This window comes from Bombus pyrosoma, linkage group LG6, assembly GCF_014825855.1.
Source record: "Bombus pyrosoma isolate SC7728 linkage group LG6, ASM1482585v1, whole genome shotgun sequence".
In the NCBI taxonomy this organism is placed as follows: domain Eukaryota; kingdom Metazoa; phylum Arthropoda; class Insecta; order Hymenoptera; family Apidae; genus Bombus; species Bombus pyrosoma.
The window spans coordinates 4,086,201-4,108,813 of record NC_057775.1 but is presented as its reverse complement, the minus strand read 5'-3'; the positions used below and the strand labels follow the sequence as shown (position 1 = coordinate 4,108,813).

The window sequence follows — 22,613 nt, the reverse complement described above, 5'->3', positions numbered from 1 at the left end:
ATTGTTTCATTTAAAAGATAAAACGGAACAAGGGACGAAGGTATGGTATAGTTTTCAAGAATAAACGATACACGCTAGCAGAGAACGAAACGTGAAAGACAGATCGTTAGAATGTTAATCAGGACTATAAATTCTACATTGCTGTTATCGTACTTCATATACTTGGCGTGGACGGTTTTTCACGGCTGAAAATATCTAAGAAGATAAGACTGGGGACCAAGTTCGGATCGTAAATCAGAAAACAGGGTGGCGGTCAGTCGAGCCGCTGAGCTTCATCTCGTGCACGAACGTGATTTATACGGTCACCGTGTACCTACAGCCGAAACTGCAGCTCCACCAGCCTTCTTAGTCGTCTCGAACACCTACCTTCCTTGTGTTAACTTAACCCAAGTCTCCAGAGATAGGTTATATCGAGTTAAAAACACTCGTAACTCGAGTGCATTTAAACGCCACTGCTACGATACGATGCGATACGATGCGATACGATACGATACGATACGATACGATACGATGCACGGGCTACCGAGAACAACGGCGCATATTCACGAGAAATGATTATTATCGCCATTTCAATGGCGTCTCATTTGTATTACCGATTAACAGTTCTGCTATCGCGGCAACCATCGATGTCGACCGAGCAAAGGATTCTGTATTTCTGTATTTCCGTGCTTGCGTCACGAGATCCTTCCTTCGATTGGTAACGCTATAGGATAAACCTGCTTGCGAAGTGGTCAGAAATGCGATTTGTATCTTGTTTTTAGATCGACGCCTCGCCGCTTCTTTAAATTAATTGTTTCAATGGAATTAGTTTTTCGACGGATATAAATAAAAGCCTTTTATAACAAGCGACAGAAATAAAAAGTTATCGCCGTCGTATTTAAGGGCACTTCAATTATGTAAAGCCCTTCAAGGAACACAGTGGAACGAAATAACGTGGATCGAGCTCCCTTCGTGACACTTGGCGCTAATAGAATTCGTCGGATTATACATTGGCGGGCACTTAAACGTAAGTGCTTAAGTAAATTACTTCGCGAGAGCATCAACCCTCGTCGTCTTAAATATCGTTCGAATTATATTAATTCGTAACGTTAACATTTAAAATTTTGCGACGCTCTCGATATCGTAAAATTACTCGACTCTTGAATTTCAACGAAATTTACTCGAAAAGCAATTGTAATATTCGATGTTTCTACTACTCGCCTACTACTACTACGTATATACAATATGCGTGTAATCGAGAATAATTTGTAATAACAATATTCACAGTTATGCAAATCGAATGACGCGCAATGTTCGGAGTTAATTGAACGTAATTTTAATTCGCACTAAATTCGAATAATAAGGTAGTTTACTTTTAGTAGTCTAGAAATGGAGGACGACGCTTCACTTCATCTTTAAACTGTAAACATAGGTTTGCGATTTTCGTGCTCTGTCGTCGTTAACTCGTAGAGGAGATTTCAAATCCAACGTCGTTCATTGTGTCAAAGTTACAAATGCTGTAATAGAATTTCATTGCTTCCGGCAAGTATCGCAGAATAGCTGGACATACATATGTACGTAGTTAGCCGTTCGATATAGTTGAGTGTGCGTAATGTTTCCTAAGCGGATAACCACGAATCATCCGCTATGAATAACATCATCCTGATTAATTCTCTCGCGCTCGTTTTACAATAACCATAATTTTTCACACAAAAGTCACGTAGTACAGCAGCAGCATTATAAATTTTACGATACTTTGTATACCGTACCAAGTATACATATGTATGTCAAGTCAAAAAGCAACCAACAGCGTCACATGGCGCGATTTGTCGCGCAAATATCTATGGCAAATACGCTCGTGCTCGCAGTGATATCTTCGTTCGACAAAAAATTGTTAGGGAAAGGCCAACAGCTAGAGGATGCCAGCCGTGGAGATTGCGCGACGTCAATGGACACGGTACGGCGAGTGGAGATTCGGAGAAGCAGGGCGAAAAAGACAGCAACCGCGGCGTTTCCCGCGAGCAACCGTATCGCTCGATTAACCTGTATGCGCGTGCCGCTCAATTTATTGGACGCGAGACAAACTTCGTTCGCTGAGGGGAATGAACGCGCTACGAAGAGAGAGAAAGCTCGCGCCGACGGAATCAATGACGGAAACGAGAAACAACGAAGAACGGAGAAACGGAGAAGACGAGGTTGAGTTAAATACGTAAAATAAAAGATAGGACGAATGCTAAGGAGCGACTTCGAACGTACAGGAGTCGGAGGAACGTTTGACCAAGGCGGCGAAACGTGCGTAATTAGTTTAAAGAAAAGGAAAGAGCAACGGCGAAGACAAACGCGCGTAGATTCGTAAAAAGAGAACGAGACAGGAGGAAAATCGAGAGAATAAAAAAGCTCGCGAATGAGGGTGACGAAGTCTGTCGCAATATCCTGCAACAAAAGCCAATAAATAAGGGACGGCTTTACCGCGGAATTAAAACACATACATCACGATGTTGGCTGGTAGGCGTCTCCTTGTTTCCGGTTCTCGTCAGCTCTCGCTCCGACCGCTTTGTTCGATCGCTGTTTCTCTGTTTCTGCGCGGTGCAGTTCGGAACTGCGGCCGAATCGAACCTCGAATTAATCTTGGTCTGGCACTGATTGCGAAATAATTTCGCGATTGAACCGTCCGCCTCGACAGCTTCCGATCGTTACCAATGACGCAAGACGCGAACGCTCGCGAACATCGCGCGAATATATGTCTTTGAACGACCGATACTTCCTCGTGGAATCTTCCTACAGGTAAATCTCTTGATTTACGAAGGTAATTCGTTTCACGGCCGCTGATGGTTTTCGCGCGTTTCACGCTATATCGTGCTCCTCTAGTTATCATCCTACCGGCGGATACTGTGTTTTGATAATGAATTCCCGTCGACGTGGTTAGCTACTTCATCTTACGGTTTGTATATGTACAGGAGAAGAATTTTACTTCTCAATTTCGAAGTTGCCAGAGAAGTACCGTCGAAATAAGGTATCTAGTTTCACGAAGCTCTGCTATGCCAACAGCAGTATCGACAGCGGTAGTAATTTACGCAAACTATTTATTTATATAGAAAAAGGTACGAACGGCTTTACAGGGTTTACCGTAACGTGGAAAATTTATTCGTGCAATGCAGGACACGCCATCGAATACTTGGTTATTTCGCGTTCCAATTGGATACTTATTCGATAGTTTAGTAGGCGCGCATAGCGTTTCGAACAGGAGATTCGCAAGTTTGCAGGGAAAATTTATTCGCGATACATCGATAATTTGCATACATTCACGCCTTGGATAAAAGTTTCGCAAGCCACGAAGTATGTATATTTTTTTAATCGATGAACGACGCGTTGTTGGAAATGTTAAAGAAGCAAAGTAGAGACACGATCCGTGTGTCTATTGTAAATATCTCGTATTCACGGACATAATTGTTTTCGATGCCGTTTCAATCGATCTTGCACGAATCGAAAATTCGAATCGATCTCTGGCTAGATACGAATTCGTTTTAAATTAAAGCGACTTGATCGGGCGTATTTGTAAACGCTACTTGTATCTAGATCAGATATGAGTTAGGTTTACCTAGATCCACACAAGCATCCTATGTATTACCTAGCTAGGTTTAGGTGACATATGGGTTAGGTCTATCTAGGTTTACCTACACATTCTCTATATTCTGGATGCTCTGTGTGTTTCCATGATCCGAGTTACGGATGGCTTGAATACTGCCGGGCTGTGGGGTTAACCCAACCCTACATTTACAATTTCTTTTCTTCCACTTAGCGGTCGATAACGCGCAGCTTACTCCAAGCGACGTATCAAAGCAAATCGTTTTATTCTCGAGCGAGAATACGGGTCTCTTCAAAATTTTTAATCGTTTTTTAGGCCGATAGATGCCAATCTTTTTGTCCGCTATTTCGCTAAATTTCTATCTCGGTAAATTTATGTCGGTAATCCGTACCGTCGCGTTTCTCTACGATGTTGTTAAAGCGGAATTGTCGAGGATCAAAAAGTAATTGATATGGAAACGCTGTCTCGATTCTCGTAACGGAAAATAGCTATTCGACGAAGCGATTGAGAAATTCGTTCAGAACTTCGTGTATCGTGCAAGATAGATAAATAATGCGTAGTTGGAAACCTTTAAATCATCCTATACACAGTGATGCGTATAATGATCGTTCTTACAATGATAATTTACACGTAATCGAAATTGCTCACTGTCCCTCGAAAACCTCGTATCCATTATTAAAGCGTACCATGAAACTTTTCCTTTTGAGAAGAAAGTTTGCAACCGGTGTCGAACTTTGATGTCGATCGTGCATCGATTCGAGGGCCATCGATATAAAACGTAGGAACCTCGTGGTCGATCGACGAATACAGGAGTTCTTGCTAAGGAGGATCGCGAAGGAAACGAGCCAAGTTGCCAATTACGTTCGCTGTTCATTGGTGGGAGTTAGGCCGGCAGCGAATGAGACGCAGGGGCCGTGGGTAGACATTTCCGTAGCGATCAAAGGCGCGATGGGGAAGAGGGTATGCAGCGGGTAGAACAGGAAGGTGGAGGAGATGTAAATGGTGCGCTTCATTAACGTGAGTTACCGTCACATCCATTATTCGCGGTAACCGAGCTGACAAGCGCGATTCCAGCTTGTCCAGGGCATTACTGTGCCGCGTTCCTTCCTGGACAGCCAAATTGGAGCGAGCTGATGCCGTCGTCCTAGAAAACGTTCTCCGCGACAGCACCGCGTAATCGCTCGCGAGCCTGCTTTTAATAAGAGGAGCGATCGTTCCTTTTCCGTCGAGAACGATCGCTAGTCGGCCGAGCTGTTCGCGATTAACATACTTTCGTTAATTTCGCGTTCAGCGAGTGCTCGTTCGCCCGAAAGGACGTGTTATCTTGTTTCCCGAAGCAACGCGTCGCGTCCGCGCTGTCTCAACGCGATACTCGTCTTCCAGGAACGTCACGTTCCTAAGGAAGCCACGAATTTCCGCACCTTTCTCAAAAATAACGCCGACACCGACATTCGCGCAGTCTAAAAATGAAATTTTTTCAGAACGTATTCATACGTATTTGGAGAAGTTCCTTCGCAATTGGTTTCAGGTTAGCCATCTTTGAAGCGTTGACACGTCCGAAACGTCACGATACTTGCCACTTCGATAAGCTACTAAAATCGCTACGAACTTTTCATCTTGTCAAACGAAATATAAATTTGGGGAAATATCGAGTCGTGTGTTGATCGACTTATACGATACCCGAGCCATTGCTGGAAAAGATGAAGAAAGTTAAAACGAACAAATAACAAACGATACGGCTACGGACAAAGGAGACGTCCGTCGCGTTGAAATCTGGAAATTCTTAAGTGCGGTATTCCGTTGATATTAATTGGAGTTGGAATTAATTCTCCACCCTCTCCTCATACTATATTACGAGCCACCTGAAAACTTGATTAGTATTCCCCAGAGCTGCGCCAACACGCTGACAGTGGATTTCTGCGAATAGTTGGAAATCGAAGTGGATATAGCGAACTCGATCGCCGTCTACCAGCCAAACTATGCCATGGAGGAGATTCTGCTCTTCAGCTTTCATTTGTTACGCATCTAGTAAATGCAACGAGAGGAACGAGTGTTTCATCGAAGCTTATCCTATGCTCGGTCGATTTTAATCGTCGATCGCGATGCGTTTCCTCCAAGCTAAACGCTATTCGCCAGCGTTATATACACTCGTCGCGTCGATGAGGAAAAGCTAATGAATGCCGTTGCAACGTTACCACGCTGTTCTCCGGATCCTCGATCATTAAAGTCATTTCTTGTTAATTCTCATGAAACTCGCAACGCAACTAAACAAGAACGAGCCTTGTTGTTTCCGTGTTAGCTTTATACGATCCTATCGATAAATTACGCCGGTCGTGCAAATTTGCCTTTCCTTTATCCACCTTTGCTATTCGATCACTATCGTTTCAACGAAAACGACATTGTTAATACCATAGTATTATGTCAAATTCGAAGACGCGAAAACCGACTTACGTAAAACTTGCTTCCCTTCGTCGCTATTCAATCGGAAGAACGACAAATTAAGCGCGTGTTCGAGCGACATCTCGCGTTCTCCGGTTATTAGAAAATACGTGAACGTTCCGAGTTTTTGGAGCGTTCGCGTTAGGGCCGATAGAACTGGGATCGCTACGCGATCGTCGATTCACGTAAGCAGTACGTTGCAAAAGCATTTCGTTAGCACCATCTATTTAATACGCATGCGAAAAGAAACATGATCGAAGCGATGATTTTCACTCGGTACTGCAACAAAGAGACTGATTTATCATTCGGATATCGATCAGAAAGTGCGATGCAATTTCGACCACTTGAAAATTAATACTGCGCGATATGACAGGTGTGTGTGTGTGTGTGTGTGTGTGTGTGTGTGTGACACGCGACGCGGAAAAGTGATTATATCGTTAATCATCCCCGCGATCGGTGTAGCTAGCGGATCCGTCTCTTTGTTTTTATTCCAACCGAACGGCTGGTTGATTGGGCCAATGGAAAAATCGTCGAAAATGGTTCGTTAATTATCGGTATTTCGTATCGATGGGCCGACGTCGATGGGACGCTGCGATTAACATGCAAATCTACTCTCTTCCGATGTAGATTATTTCAAGAATCACCGATTCATAATTAACGCTGGAAATCCATCAGGCGACCGGCGCGGTAGGCTCGGCCGGATCGCTTCGTTTTAAAATATGCCGCACTGATTGTCATCTCCGCGTTAATTAATGCGCTCGTACAAAGAATCGTACGAAATGCTTCTGTCTGTCTGTCTGTCTGTCTGTCTGTCTTTCCCTTCGTCGGTGCCCTTTAAAAGAGCCACGTTGTACCACGATGTTCCTTTTCCGATCGCAGAGCTACACAGAAAATTCAGACGCGGATTTTTATTTCGAACAACTCTGTAATTCGAACTGATATACGAGGTCATCTCATTACTGGATATACGCGTAATTAGTTCAGTGGCATCATGTAGGTACGCGTTCCGCCGCACATGCGACGTACATCTACAAACTACGTCAATTTCTATTACACTGGCGCTACGTGCCACGGGTTTTCGATAGAATCAACCAAAATAAAGTTGTTCGCTGCAAACTAATCGCGTACCATAGTAACGATCGATCGCTTTATATTTTATACGCATTTCATTTTCCGATTATCCATGACAATCAAATTTTATTTTCACCGCGTAATACCCGAATAAAAGATTTAAACGGTTACGTACACAGCATGATAGCATGCAGCGCAATATATTTTCCATAAACGTGAAATTCATACGCGTGTGTTTATGAACAAACACGCCAAGTAAATCCTGTCGTTTCTGTCATAGAAACTCGACCAAAAAGGATGAAAATATTCGCGTTGTTTGAAATATCTCAGGTTCAATTTTTTAAACGCGCAACTCCGACATTCGGAGAACCTCGTTACGCGTAAAACGTCCGCGCCACGGTTTGCCCAGATTTCGAGCGTCTCTTGCGCTCTTTTATTTGTATTAAGACATCGTGATCCTGTTTCGTGGCCGTGACGCGCGCCGTGTAATTATACGCGAACGGATGCAATTCAAAAGCAACGCAAAGCTGGTTAAAAACCGACAAACGGGTGTTTCAAGGGAAGAAGTGTAACGGTCGTCACTGTTATAGGACAATGAACGTATATACCTTTATACAAATAAAGTGATCTCTCATTTTCAGAGTATGGCGACCGAACAACAGAGCTGGCAAACGGTAAAGGTAGCAAACGAGTCAAAGTTCCGTGGTAGATCCTAATCAATAGGATTTTTATGCGCTTTTGATCAATTTAAAGACGCAAACATACCCACGGAATGCGTATGATACACAAAGGAATGTAAAATATTCGATGGTATCACTCGTGGTAATTTCTAGTAGTAGAAACAAATTGCTATGTAAGTTGCATTTCTTTGATTCTCTTCGTAAATATCCGCAGTCTGGTAACGAGTTTTCCAACGATCGATTCGTTCGATTATCGCCGTGTTCCTATCTTCACGGCTACCAATTATTTGACGCGTTCCTGGAACGCAGCTCGAAACACTAGTATCGAGACGCGTTGACACCTCGCATCGTGACACACCATGTTGGCCTACACGGCGGTAAGATACCAGATCCCATTATCCTCGACTCGATGGATCTTCCACAATGGCTTTCCTGCAAAATTTAATAAATGCGCTTTCGCTTGAACATCGGTAACTTGTCGGAATAGAGGGGGTTTATTCTTAAAAATGATCGTATTTCCGAATCAATGATTTCCGTGCGCGTACCGGAACGTGCTCCAACGGTAGCAACGGCAGCAAAGGCAGCAATGGTAGTAACAGCAACAGCAGCAGCAGCAGCAGCAGCAAACTGACTTTTCTCTTTAAAACCCAGAGGGGATAGTCGTGGAACGAAGAGAATCCAGAGAAAGGAGAGAGAGGGATTCTCCCCTATCTTTTCGCGTGCTTTCCACGACCAGCTCATTTATCAAGCTGGCTTCCATTAATATCCGACAAAATAGTACAGGGACGCGTGACATCCCATAGAAGTCATGGCTGTCCGGCAAGCGGTACCGGGTTCTGCATCTCACGGTACCTATATCTGGCAGAGTTTCGCACGCGTCTCTAAGGCCACGTTTTCGGATAGCATGGCTGACCGACTCGGCTCCCTCGAGCGTATGCCGCGTGACGCGATTAGTAATGTTCATCCGATGCTCTCTCGTGCGAGTTTGCAAGCAATATCATACTACCAAGTACGAAGCGGCTGTCGACTCCGAACCTTGTTTGCTTCCGAACTACGTTTCCACGCTTCCCGCTACTTAATTGCTAATCTTTCTAAATTACAATATCCTTCTTCTTACAACCTGTTGTGAGAATTGTCTCAACATCTTCGGCATGTCGATACGTTTCCTCTGTTATCTAACGATGCGAGTTACAAATATTAAATTCTTTAGGGCCCAAGAATACTTCAATACGATTACGTACGACAAATTGATAGATACCGCGAAAGCGAAATAAGACTTAAAAAAGAAAAAAAAGAAAATTGGATAAAACTGTTTGTATCCCCCGTTGAGCATTGAAAGGAACAGATAAGCAACGGTATTACGCACGTTGCATTATATAATGTAACGATATAAAAGAGTCGTACTTTGAAATTCCCATTAGCCGGAGTTCGTTGGTTACGTTACGGAAAGCGGAAACGAAGAAAATAAGTTGGTACAATAAAGCATAATGTTTTCAATTTTCGGAAAAATAGGCATTACTAGGTAAAACTTCATCGTTGCTTTTTGTTACGAATTAGATGAAAATTGTTTAAAATTGTTTTAAACTGACGAACGAGACGTATATGTTTGGAAAAAGTCACGTAATCCACGGAAATGTACGGAATTACGTTTGATTCCACGCAAACACGGACAACTGCACGCATTCGCTTTCCCATCTTATCCTCGGATTTCCAGTGATTTAGCCCAAGTCATAGGGATTTGTTTGCGCAAAAGCTTTGCAACGTGTTTTCTATTAGAAAGCTTAGGTGTGCTCCTACGAACCGGTTTGTATCGCGTTCTCCTATCGTTAATCGAAGATCGGGAAGCTTTCGGAAGGACGATTCAACAGGGAGATTTATTACGAAAGTTAATCGAATGGCGGCTTTGGAGAAACGAGAAACTTGTACTTATTGTTAGTTAGTATACTTTACCGAGTAAGATTACGTTGCGTTCACTTTCTATTCCTACTTTCTATTTTCACGCTGTTAATCGGCAAAACTACGACAGGAACAATAGGAACGGTGCTTATCAACAGCTTCAAAAATAAATAAAAATAAAAGCAGCGTTCCTTCTAACGCGGTACCGTAGAGGCTTTGGGTGGATTCTTCACCTCGTTACATTAAGATCGTTAAAGTGTGTATTTCAAAATGCAAATAAAGGGACAGTGGAGGCGGTAACGCGGGCGCTTTGAAAAACTTTGAAAAACGACAAAGACCTACGGGTATAGAATTGTTCGACGAGAGGTAAGTTTTGCCGATAATGGGGCTATCGACGTTGCTTGTTTTTCTTCGACTACTACCGCCGGCAGTTTTGTCGATAGCGCTACCGACAACGTCCGGTTCCCCGCGCCATCCGCTCCGTTCATGCGAAATGGAAAAAACGATTATAGACGAGACGCGACCAATCTCGTCTAAATGTTAATCGTAATTAAATTTCGTCTCGATTATTCCTTTTTCTACAGATATCTAGACCTTTCCAGGTTGACCAAGTGCGCGACGAGCTTATATTTGAGAAATTTACAACGTTAAAAACGTCCAGTGGATGTTCGAGTTTCACCAATGAGGCTCTTAGAATAGAATTAAAATAGCGCGACGGATGATTACAGATCGAGGCTGAAGCTTTTAAACAGACGTCGCCTGAAAATAACAAGAATTTGTCCTGGAGCGATCGTGGTTGTTGAACTGTACAAAAGTTCACTGTACTTTTATATAGAAGAGTCATAATCCGACGCCCAAATCCTGCCACAAGCAACTTCAACCGGAGTAATGTTAATTTTCAACTTTATCTCGTTAGCTTCGAAACGTGGGTAAAATGCGAGGTAGAAGGCGCGAACCTCGAGATGCTTTTATTCCTTCGAGTGCTTTGTCAAATCGAAAAGGGTGGAAGATCCAACGTTCGAGTGCAACGCATTCTCTCTGCCGATCGAGGAAGACGTGGAAAACAACGTCGGGTGGTCCAACGTTGATCGATGTTTTCCAATAATTCTCATCGTTGATCGTCAGAGTTCTGTAGGACGCGAATATTTTTCTTATTTGCAATTTCGCTCGATCGAGCTGCGAATAAATAATATCGAACTTGCGCCTTTCACGTTTCCCGATTGACTCTCAAATTACAGAATGTCTCGCGACACTCGTCGATATTCGAAAGCAATTAAACTTCTCTTCCCCTCGAGCCTTTTGTCCAGTCGGTTTTTGCGTCTGGCTTTCTTCTTCGCGGCTTTCTCCATTACTTATCGGCAGCCTTTGTGCAGAGTTCGCATTAAAGCGGCCTTTATCCACTTCTTTCCTTTCCCTTCGACTAATTCAGTCTATTGTGACAAGCCACGCTCCAAGGACCTGTTCGTTTAGGTTCGCGAACCAACTAATACGCACCCGGCTTCTCCTCGCATCTGCTTATCCTTGTAATCTCCATTTGCGATATTTATCGGAAAAATTCGCCCTCAAGTTACGCCTTCCAATTTTTAAATACCAAGATTTAAAAATAATTGCTTTATATTATTAAACGGAGCATCTATTTTAAACTATATCGACCAACGATTGAACAACTGTTCCATCCATTTGCTTCCATCCATTCGATGCGTTTGTCTTTAAATATTGGATATATTTTTACACGTGCATTTATTATCGACATTGTCGGCGTACCTCTACTCGTAACCTTTTCGCGCTACTTTCTTTCGTACTCCCCATTTTCATGTACTCTGACGATGATCCTACGTTGCGCGTTCGGATATTTAAAAAGTTTTGAAATACCAGCAGAGAAGCTAAAGTCGTGCTTACCATAGTAACTCCCCGAATTTTGATCGACCGATTTGAAAGTCAATACACCGCCGCGTCCCGGAGATCCTTTAAAACGAATTAAAGTTGCAGCGCGTTTGAAAATTTCCATTTCGAGTCGTCTCGACGGCGCGCGAATCTGGAGGTCTGGATGGATACCAAGCAACTTGATCTATGTAATTTTCTTTTGCAACGTATTGTAACACGGATCGATAGACCGACTCAGACGGTTCCTTTCAGACTTTATTTTCTGCTCGCCAACTTTTATTTATACGAGGTGTTTTCGACCGTAAAGTCGGTTTATACGCGTCAACCCGGTCAAACACGCGTTCACACTCTCATTCCATGTCCCTGGGAAAGCGAGTCCTTCGTCTCCGATAAATTCCATCGATCGTCATTGTTAATTCTCGTTGATAAAATTCTCTGGTAAATATTTGTATTAATTTCAAAACTCGATCGAACGAAAGGCGTATATGACGCCTATAACTTTGTGTACGTATCTTCTCCTCTCGATATGGATGAACAAACAGCCCATTGCCGCGGAAAATGAGCTTTTCTTCCGTGATAGTTTATTGCACCGTGACTCGAAGGGAATCAAAGATACAAAAGGTTTCAATAACCGGAGGCTTTTCTGGCAGGTATACTTGCGCGTCGTCTCCCAAATGGATTTGTCGTGCCGGAAGCTGTATGGTACGCTTTATTTCCTCTTTTCCCTCGGCGACGCGTCCTGACGTATCAGTCGAACCTGATACGAAATTGTCACGGACGCGTTCGTTGCGGCCCATTAATTTTGAAATTCGTCCAGCTAGAAAAAGATGATTCGCATAGGAGCGGGATACGCTGTTTCTGTCCCTTCTATTCCGTTTTTCTCCGGTTCCCTGTTCGAAATCTTCGCGAAAGGAACACTTTCCATCAGCTGTACGGTAGGACAGCTTAAGCGGAACACTTTTTAAATGGAGTTCTGTTCTTGCACAATGGCAGTCTGCGACAGGACCCTTAGATGCACGACTCCGACGAACACGGGCTTAGGTTTGACGAAAAGGCTACACCGTGCCCACTATGGTTCGTCGTTTGGAGAAAAGCGACGAGAAAGCTCCCAATCGTCAAATGGATTTCTCTATCGCGACGTTCGCTTGTACATTGCCGGCTAGGTTTCTATCTCTGTTATTTTTCATCAAACGCTCTAGGAATCGTATAAACTGTCCTCCGTTTCTCTTTGCCACTGTGCTCGATGGTCGCAGTTTTTACATGGCTGAATTTTCTTTACCGCGAACATCGTTATAAACGGCAATCCGCTTGCTCGCTTTTGACTGCGTTTGACATAAGTAGAATCGGCTATAATAAGTATCGGTACGATTTTACATTATCCTATTAATAGACTGTTTCGACGTGGTGGGTATTACTTTAAATTGCAAATTGAAAGCGACTGATCTAGGGAGCGCGAGTGCCACGAAGAGAAGATTTTCTTTGTATCGGGATAAAATTACTCGGCTCGTCGTTTCAGTTCGAAACGTTCCGAAAAATTAAAAACAGATCTCCGTAAAATGTTTTTCCTTTACCAGGAATATAGAAACGCGAGAAGTGGTGATTACTTAACATATAAATCGTGGAAGCTCGTGTTCGAAAGATCGAAAGATGGAAAGATCGAAGGATCGAAGGATCACCAACAGGTTGACTCTGAATGCCAGTTGTTATCCCATTTTATATCGCGTACAAAAGCGAAGGAAGACGATAAAAAATGAAGTTTTCTGGCGAAGCATTTGGGATCCGGGAATTGTATTTCCAGCATAAATTTCGGCTGGTCGATGGCTTTCCCGGTGGGAGAAAGACAGCGTAACAACCATCCTAACTTCTCGCTCATCGCGTATTCTAGTCAGCAGTTTTGGAAGAGCGAGTAGCGTCCAATCCAAAGCTGAAACTGGGTCAACATTTGCTCGCCAATCTGAGAAAAGAACGAAATACGTTCGCAAGAACAGACCGCCTCTGCGATGTCGAACGAGATCCAACCAGATAGTTTCTCACCATTGATCGGAAACTTCTGTTTTTCGTCCGATTTAGAAATTCTCATCCGAAACGTTCGTTCGTTGTCACAAATCCAATTAAACGTTCAACGTTTGTCTCGATGATTTTTCACTAAAATCTGTTATTCGCGTGTTTCAAACGGCCACTTTCGAGCTTTTCTCAAAAGTACAATTCTTTCTTTCTTTCTTTCTTTCTGCAAAGTGCGTTCGGCGAACGATGCTAACGTTTTTCCGAGATAACAGCAAAGATGATGTTTGCACGTTTAATAATTTGTCGAGCTCTATGCATTACGTAAGGAATGCTTTAAGTGCGTAACACATAAACAATTTCGAGGACAGTGAAGGTGGTCCCCGATGTACCTGCGTACGTGTTGCGATATATTTCGTTGGTTTCGTTCGTTTTGCTTGTTTCTGCGCTATTTGTGCTATTTGTGGAAACTTGCGTACTATTCGGAATCGAAGAGCGACGAATGCATTGGATTTATCGCAGGGTTCGTTCCGTCGACGAGACTAAGATATCTTCGATGTTTCTTCTCCGGATCGATTCGTCGGAATTAAGGGAGATCTTTAATTAAAAGAATTAAGAGAGACGGACGGGAAAAATAATAATAATTATTAAAAAATTAAAATTTATATTTGTCCAGGTTAGATCGAAACCGGAAGAATAAGTTTTTCTTTCATTTCGATTTGCATTTGAAGCGTGGATTCGATTTCATCTGAAGTTATGTCCATAAATTCTCATGCGATCCAAACACGCTCGTTCGTTTTTATACGATCCAATGTACAAATATTTAAATATTTATCTTACTTTAAATTAACATGGTCGGGAGGAACAGCGTGGAATTGAGACGAAATATGGAAATTGCAGACGATGAAAATAATATGGTGCGCGTTCCTACATTTGTACGTATTCCCTGTATGTTGCGCAACGGAACAGACGACGTCGCCAATTATAATATCAACGACGGGCACTATCGAGAACCTGGGGAAAACGGAAAAAGACGAGGAGCAAGAGGAGGAGCAGAAGGAAATTGAGGCCGTGCCGATGACGGAACAGGTTATGGATGCCAACATAAAAATAACCGACGTGCCGGACGTGGAAGAAACCACCGAAGACTGGGACGCAAACTGGGACAAGAACAAGGTTATACGAGATGTCGCCTATTATATTCGGGCGCACAAATTTCAAGACTACGATCGTCGTTATTACAAGCGGCTCGAAGATTCGCCGAGCAGACTTTACGAGGAATTTCCGAAACCACCTTTAAGATCTTTGCATTGGGAAGTACGCAGGTATTGGTGGTAGCCATCCGATCGTTATCAATTCGAAAGCGAATTATTCGATATACGTATCGCTAAATCATATTTCACGACTGGAAATTGGAATCTACTAATCGATTCACAGCAAGAAATTTAATTCGTATATCGTAACGTGCAATTCGATTTCCAGCAATAAATGGTATTTGCTGCTGCTACTACTTCTAAATAGACGGAACTAATAATCGAAGAAATAAATAGATCTACGTTTCTAATTCAAAAGTTGCTTCGTTGTATAAAGTAGTAAAATGCGTGTGACAAAATTGTCATCGTTCGTTGCGTAACATTACGCGTGTTATTTTATACCGTTCCATGTATCGATTTATATATTAATTTCGCTCGTCGTATCGTCGAGAAACGAAATAAATTATTTTTTATTATTCGTTTAGTATGCTCGAAATCGCTATCGGTTTATCGTTAAAGCGATACGCGGCTTTCAAGAACCAATGGTTAACGGGGCTATGTCTATTTAATCTCAGTTCGTTTGATTTCGATACGTACATCGATTGGCTAGTTTGAAATACGATATTTAGTAATAAAAGCGAGAAATCCAAGTTACGATGAAAAAAATCTATGTAAATCCGGATAATAACGATATCGGACCATTGTACGCAGACACTGCGAGGCAAGCTTCGTCGAATGCCTGAAATACATCGAAAGCATCGTTAAACTGACTGCTCTGAAGCGAGAAGATGACATTGTCACGATCATGAGAGAACAAAAATGGAATCTCGCGAACAACGCCAAGCAAATTCAAGCCGCTCAAAAGGATTGTCTTGCAGGTCAGAGACGCGACGATCTAACCATGCCTCCCTTTCAAGGTCCAATAGGCAAGTACCCGCGCTTTCCTCCAAACCTTTCTAATAAAAACGAAAGGTTACCGATCGATATCGAAAACGATCTCTCCAATAAGATATTTTTTGTTTTCCGACACTCGATAACCTTCGACTCTTTCATGTTCGCGATGTTTTATTTTTTCCCTTCGTGAAACATCGAATTTCAACGAGGAAAGTGTATCAGAGAAAAATCCAGGAGTCGATCGAGCAATTCGATTATCGGAAAATGGTCGTACGAAAAGGTACTTTGGAAAGTCCGAGTCAGCGACACGTGCCATCACCGCAAAGTGTATCGCCGAATGACTAAATACAATCATCGTTGCCTTTCGATCAAACTCTTGCAATTCGCATTTGCGAAATGGAATTTAAATACTGTTCGAACGGTCTCGACCCTACGTGCATTCCCAAATGCTCGTTGGACGCCGACACGCCGGGCACGTTGTATTATAAATAAAGGAAAGTTTGGACTTAGAACGGTTTCAGTGGCGCACTACGGTCAGTTACTACATGTGCTGGTACACGATGCTCGGCGTTCCAGAATTGAGCATTTTCGGAGAGTCGTGCGATAACCACGCCAACTGTCGAGTGGAATCCGATTCCGGGAACGAAGACCCGAGAACCGATGACACGATACCATATGCCTGCGCCCTTTATAGTTTCTGTCCGGATCATTGTTGCCCTATGAAACATATCCGGGATATGACGGATTGCCATCAGTCGCGGGACAATCCCTGCTATGCTGGGAACCCACCGGGTGCGTAGAAATCACCTTACGCCTTACATTGCCACCATAAGCGGATTCTCACCGTTTTCGATCCCACCGCTCCATCTAATTTCCTATCGGATATTCCATTATTTCGCCAGTCAAAGACACTGTCATCGTGTTTCACGCTTACCGCCAGACGTTTCTTAATCGACTATTTAATTCTAATTTTTTAACGATATTTCGTTTTTCGTGATCGTGATCGTACGAGAAAGCTATTTTCGATCAATTTCAAAGGAATATCGAAGGAAACATCCTTCTTGATTTTTTTACAGCTCACAGGGAATGTACATTGAATCGACAAGAAAATCGAGATTTCCCGAGCTTGGTGGCAAATCAGATCAACATCAGCTGCGAATGTTCTGATCCCGGATACGAATGGTCCTCCAGATTCGGTCTCTGCGTCGACGTGAACGAGTGCGCTCGAGGTGAACACGGCTGCTCGACGGAGGACGGAGAAACGTGCGTCAACCTACCCGGTGGCTACGAGTGCGTTTGCAAGTTCGGCTACATTTACGATCCAGACCAGAGAGAGTGTGTTTTCAGCTCCGATATCCAACAGATCTTGCTAGGGTGGAAAGAGGAGTCGAATGTCACAGAAAAGAAGAGCGTCATCGACACGATCGTCAAAGCGATCGCGAGATCGTCCGCTAATCACCTCGTAACCAGTCATGCGATACTTTGTACCGTGATCGTACAGATTTTTTCCTATAACGGTTTTTTCGTTATAATCGTCTAGTTGTAAAGAGTATATGTTTCTAAATTTTGACCACGTAACATAATTGATCGTCGTAACTCGTTAAATGACGCAGTTAGTTGATAAAATATAATTTAGCTTCGAAACTTGGATTAAACTTCCTAAGAAAATCACTTTACCGCTTGCACGATATAAGCGGAAAGAAAAGAAATAAAATTCGAAAATTTGTATCTTATCTTCCGTATTTTAATCTCGTCGATTAATAGCGCGATTCCACGTGTTTCGCGATATTTGGCATAGTAATCGCAGATAGGGATACTAAACGGCAAATAGAAAGCTCTAACGTGTTTTCTGTTTTGAAATGGCCCACGCTCAACCGGTCGTTTCGTTCACTATCAAATCATAATTATGTAATTTCCAACGGTTCTTAAACGTAAATCCTTCGTAAAAGTACTAAGGTACGAGCACGTAGCAGTCAAAGCGTAGATTTCTCTATGTAGTTCATTTCAACGGACGAGCAATCGTAAAACGTAAAACAATTGTTCGACGAGGAACCAGTCCGCGATCTCGGCCGCGTAACAACCTTTGATCGGAAGGAAAATCATATCGGAGAGATTTAGTCTTGAGGTTATTAGATGTATAAAGAGAGAGACGCGTGGATAAATTATACGGTAGAAAAATATATTTTAAATGCAGAAGTAAAAGTACAAGTATGAAATAATAATTTGAGCTGCTCCAGATCCGCACGCTAGCAGTGTTACTCTATAACTGAAAAACCCCGAAGCCAACGTCGCCTGTCGATTGTTTATGGTCTGCCTTCGTCCCAGTCTTTTGTCTATACGCTGTCGATGGCTTCAGTGCTTTAGCACGTTGACTGCCATGACACCCGTGTTCGGGTGTCGGCAAAGTTTCTGATCAGGCCACGTAACCCATATTCGGGTGTCGCTTATTTGACTACTTGCGAAGGATCGTCGTAGGTGTTTGAAAAGATATTCCATAATAATAAAACTGTTAGATTGTTATAAAGGTAATACGAAAATGGTTTATTAAAAAAATTATTTAGAATGTAAAACTTTAAAACATATTTAGCTGAGATTGGTCGGGACAATTTGGTCAATAAGTTGTTGTTTTCTTCAAATTCATTTGTGCCTTTGTTCGATCCATTCGACGTCTAATGCTTCCTCCGGAATCATAAGCCTCGTAAAAGCTTTCTTTTTCACTGCTATCTGACTCACTAAGAAATAAGTTTTCAATTTTTCCTTTCGACATTGTAACGAATTAGGGCAGAGATTTTAAGTTATACCGTTCGTTGCTCGGGCAAGATTCAAACTGGCAGATTTTGTAGAAAGTGGAGAAATGAGAAACAAATGCGAAGGAATGGAAACAAAAGAAACGAGAGGCAAGACCACCAATTGAGCGATTCGCATTATGAAAATATCGATGGGAGTGGACGCTGCACGCGTGGCCTGACGGAGATTTTTTTGAAAACAGGCGTGGCAGTCAACGTGTTAGAAAGCTAAAAAGACCAGATGTAGAGTTTTCTTAAAAGTGGTAACCTTCAACATTTAGCGGCGGGCGTTATTAGAAAGTTGTTCTAGGCGACAAACGATTCTGCGTGTTAGTTCGCTGTATATTACTATATACTATAGACTCTCACGCGACCTCTTGATCAGTCACTATGAATACTATACTCGGGAAGGTAAGGTGCGGCATGACGCGTGATAAAATGATCTAACATAGAGCAAGAGCACTTTAAGAAATTGGAAATTATACCGGTGATGCGTGGGCAAGTTTAAAGACGTCGTTACTTCCGTACGCTATAACCCTTCCGGCGTTTGCGCGCTTTCACCGGGACATGCTTGAAACGACGCTGTTCATTCTTCGCGTAAATCGTGTCCAATACAAAATTCAGCAAAACCTAAACGCAACGACCTTCGAGGGATCGAATACTCTGCGTTTAGTCCAGACGTTCTTTGGGAAATTTTTTAATTCAGCGACAGTTTGTTCCTTCGCGTGGATTCAGCTTTTCAAGAAGATTTCATTAAGCCGAGGTATCCGTCGAGTTGAAATTGAAATCTTGCTTGACTTTCGCGTGTCCAAAAGGCGTCCTTTTAGATTTAATCCCCGTCGCTCTTACGCTATTTTCGAGTTATTAAAACTTTCGCTGCGTTTTAAATCCGTCTCATCGCGATCAAAGCTTCAGTTGGAAAAATATCATCATCAGTGGCGCGCTATCTGTGCAAATCTGTTCAAATCTGTTTAAATTTGCTCAACGGAAAGAGAAAAACGGAAGGGAATACCTACGTGTAAAGTAGGAGATACCAACGTGTTCTTTATTGTTGCGGACCACGCTGCAGAAGAAACTGGTCTGTTTCGGCATACGCTTCTTCGCGATTAGCAGCTATACGCCTTGAATTCGACCCGAAAGTGTCCGTGTGATCGAAACGACCGAGAAAAATAGATCGTCTGAAACGCCACGTTTCCAATTGTTTGTTGTTACACGGCTTATTATTGCACCTTCGTGTGGTTAATACGCAACGCTTGGATATTGCGGGATAATAATTTGTAAATGTTTTCTTACTAAACAGCTACACGTGGCGCGATTTAAAATTCTAATTTTGCGTGCAACCGGTTGCGCGTGTGTCTTACCACTTATCGCTTATCACGCCACACCTCCACGCTCTTGTCCCTTCGTCTTGCGCATTGTATTCGCAAACCTAATCGCGTACAGTTAATATTTTCGGGCAGCGTTTCACGCCAAACTTTTACGTCCGATTTCCTCAATTTTTATTAATTCCTTTTACAATGATTACATCGCACGAACGGCCGAATAAAAAATACACGTAGTTTCGGTGAAACAGCAGATACGAAAACAAATCGTAATTAAAAGCGCAAACTTTTAAATCGTACATTTCGTTTTTATGGCCAAATAAAACTCCCTCGTTCCGTTCAATTACGATGTTTCCACCGTTACACGGGTCGCACGATAATTTCGTATCGAAATGGTTATTAATTTACGGTAATTAACTCACGATCCGTTGTACCAGCTGACTATATAATTTTACATTAGCCTCGTTGCCGACGAGACGTATTCATAGAAACGTACACGTACGTATACAACGAATAACGATCGTTTTTCTTGTTACTTGTGTGCAACAATACCGACGATCACGTAATCGATATCTATTCGATAGTATCGGTCTACCGATTCGCGTTCGATTACATCCGAATCGGAATTCGGGCTTAATTTTTACAACGTTTCTCGATGTTTCATCGAAATAAAAATACGCGTAATATATACCTCTACGTTTCCTATCAATCTGTGAAATTCGCAGACGTAAAAAAGTTTCAGGCAGCTGGCGTTCCAACTCTGTCATTTAGTTCAACCAAGATTTTGTAATCTTGTCCGGTCTGAATTCGAACAGCGACATTCTATTAAGTAGCAATCGATATCGATTCGGGTAACCACCGGAATTGCAAATTCTGAAAGCGCTTACGGTAATTGCGATGGCGATCCTAGAACGAGACACCGATTCCATAACGTATATCGTTCTATTTATAATTCCCGAGTTGTAGCCGCGCACCGCTCCGCGATGTGGCGATTCACATCCATTCGACACAAACAGCTACGTACATTCGTACACGTAGAATCCCGCCTGCGACACCTTACGCTCTGTTATAAGCATCATGCGCAAAGTTTCATCGTCTCCGTGTTTCCGATTGATCGCTTATCGCGCAGTAAATAAATTTTCCAAAAGTCATTCGAGATGGTAAAAAAGATAAAGCGATGTTTTAGGGGAGAAGCGGCACAAAGAATAGTGGAAAAAATAGGGAAAAGCGAAAATTTATCAACGTCGGTAGGCATGTCAGGAAGGTGAGCGACAGAACGAAACACGTTCGTGATGCGTGCAAACACCGTCATCGATAGGGAAACGGATATCGACATGCCTTGATAACGAACGTGTCCATGTGAAAACGGTGACGCAGGCTGCGCGGGTTTGCAAGTGCGCGTGGCTCGCGGTTTCTTTCGAATTGGCTGGATTTTATATTCGCAAACAGCGTAACTGGCACGTCCGAAGGTAGACCATAGATACGATACCGCGCGACGAAACATACGGCTTCGCCCGCGGCAAACCTCTACATATTCATGCATGGGAATATAGCTAGAGGGAAAAAGTGGGTAGCCGGTCGTATTGCGTTACGGGGAAATTGCGCGTCGTTGCGCCGCGTCGTCCGGCCGGAAAGGTGAAAAAACCTACCAGCTACCGGTGTTTCTGGTGCCGCGAATTCTGTTTGTAATTATTCAGCATAGTGACGACGATTATTAATACTGGCCGGCAACTTACTCCGATTGCGCCTGCCATTTCGTTGTCCAAATGCAAATTAACGATCGTTTCATTTCCGCGAGATTGTACGGCGTGTCCTTTGGTATTCATTGAAAAAGTAGTCGATGATGTTAAGTCTGGCAACCGGTGGTTCCGCACTCGCTGTATATGTGAACGTGGTTGTGGACAAATCGAGGCTGGTCCGAGTCGCAACGTAGAAACGTCGAGCCCGTGCTACGGTTCACGGTAAAATTCCATCGAATCTTCTTCGCTCTGCCTTCCTATATTAAAATGGAAGGACTCGCCTTTTAACGAAACAAGCAAATACGATCGATTACGGTTTCCGTCTACCAAGCCGTATCCTTCGAGCGGAAAGTCCTTCGTACAACGAAGAGTCTATAAAATCCTATTGTACGGGACAATCTGATATCCGGGGCTATTTTGTTTCTCAATGGGTCTTAACAGACAGAGTTCCATCGTACTTTCTGTCGCGATTGTCGTCTCTATGAAATGAAAACGCGAATAGCCTCGGTTTAGAAGGATAACGTTGTCCCTACGAAATCGTTGTTACGCGCACGTTTCAGCGTTTATAAACGAATAAACGCGTTACCTTCAAACTTTTCCTCGGATACGATGGTAGAACCACTCGACGCTAAACTCGATGTTGTCGGCAATCTTGGCTTATGTACCGGCTGTCTCGTTTACATGGAGATGTATCGAACGTTTGCGAAGCGTCTATACACGAGCAAGGAGCGCCCGGGCCTCGTTGTTGGTCCGACTGTAATAACGGTTTGCGACACGCCGCGTTAAAGGGAAACCCTCTCGACGCAAACATCTTAAGCTTCGAATCGAATTAAATTTGTCGACGAAACGAGTCCGTCCACGATCGTCGATATCGGGCTCGTAGATGAAATACGAAAGGTATTCGAAATTATCGGAAAACAAGTTCTCCAGCGATGACAAAGTTTCGTCGTTAAAAAAGTAGTTGAAAGGGAAGACGGCGCCGCAGCCGCGTTCTCGATTAATTTCATCGATAAATAAATTCGTTGTATCTGCTCGTGGATAGCTCGTAAATACTCATTAAGACGGTAAATCGACAGGTTAATT

General features: G+C 42.9%; 1 protein-coding gene across 1 annotated transcript; it reads left to right on the top strand.

The window, feature by feature from the left end:
- Window positions 1-14,439: 14,439 nt before the first annotated feature.
- Window positions 14,440-17,229, top strand: LOC122568418. The gene is made up of 5 exons (XM_043728117.1): window positions 14,440-14,861; window positions 15,501-15,715; window positions 16,194-16,475; window positions 16,760-17,145; window positions 17,224-17,229. The coding sequence occupies exons 1-5, from the start codon at window positions 14,440-14,442 to the stop codon at window positions 17,227-17,229; spliced, it is 1,311 nt and encodes a 436-aa protein (XP_043584052.1).
- The last annotated feature ends 5,384 nt before the right edge of the window (window positions 17,230-22,613 follow it).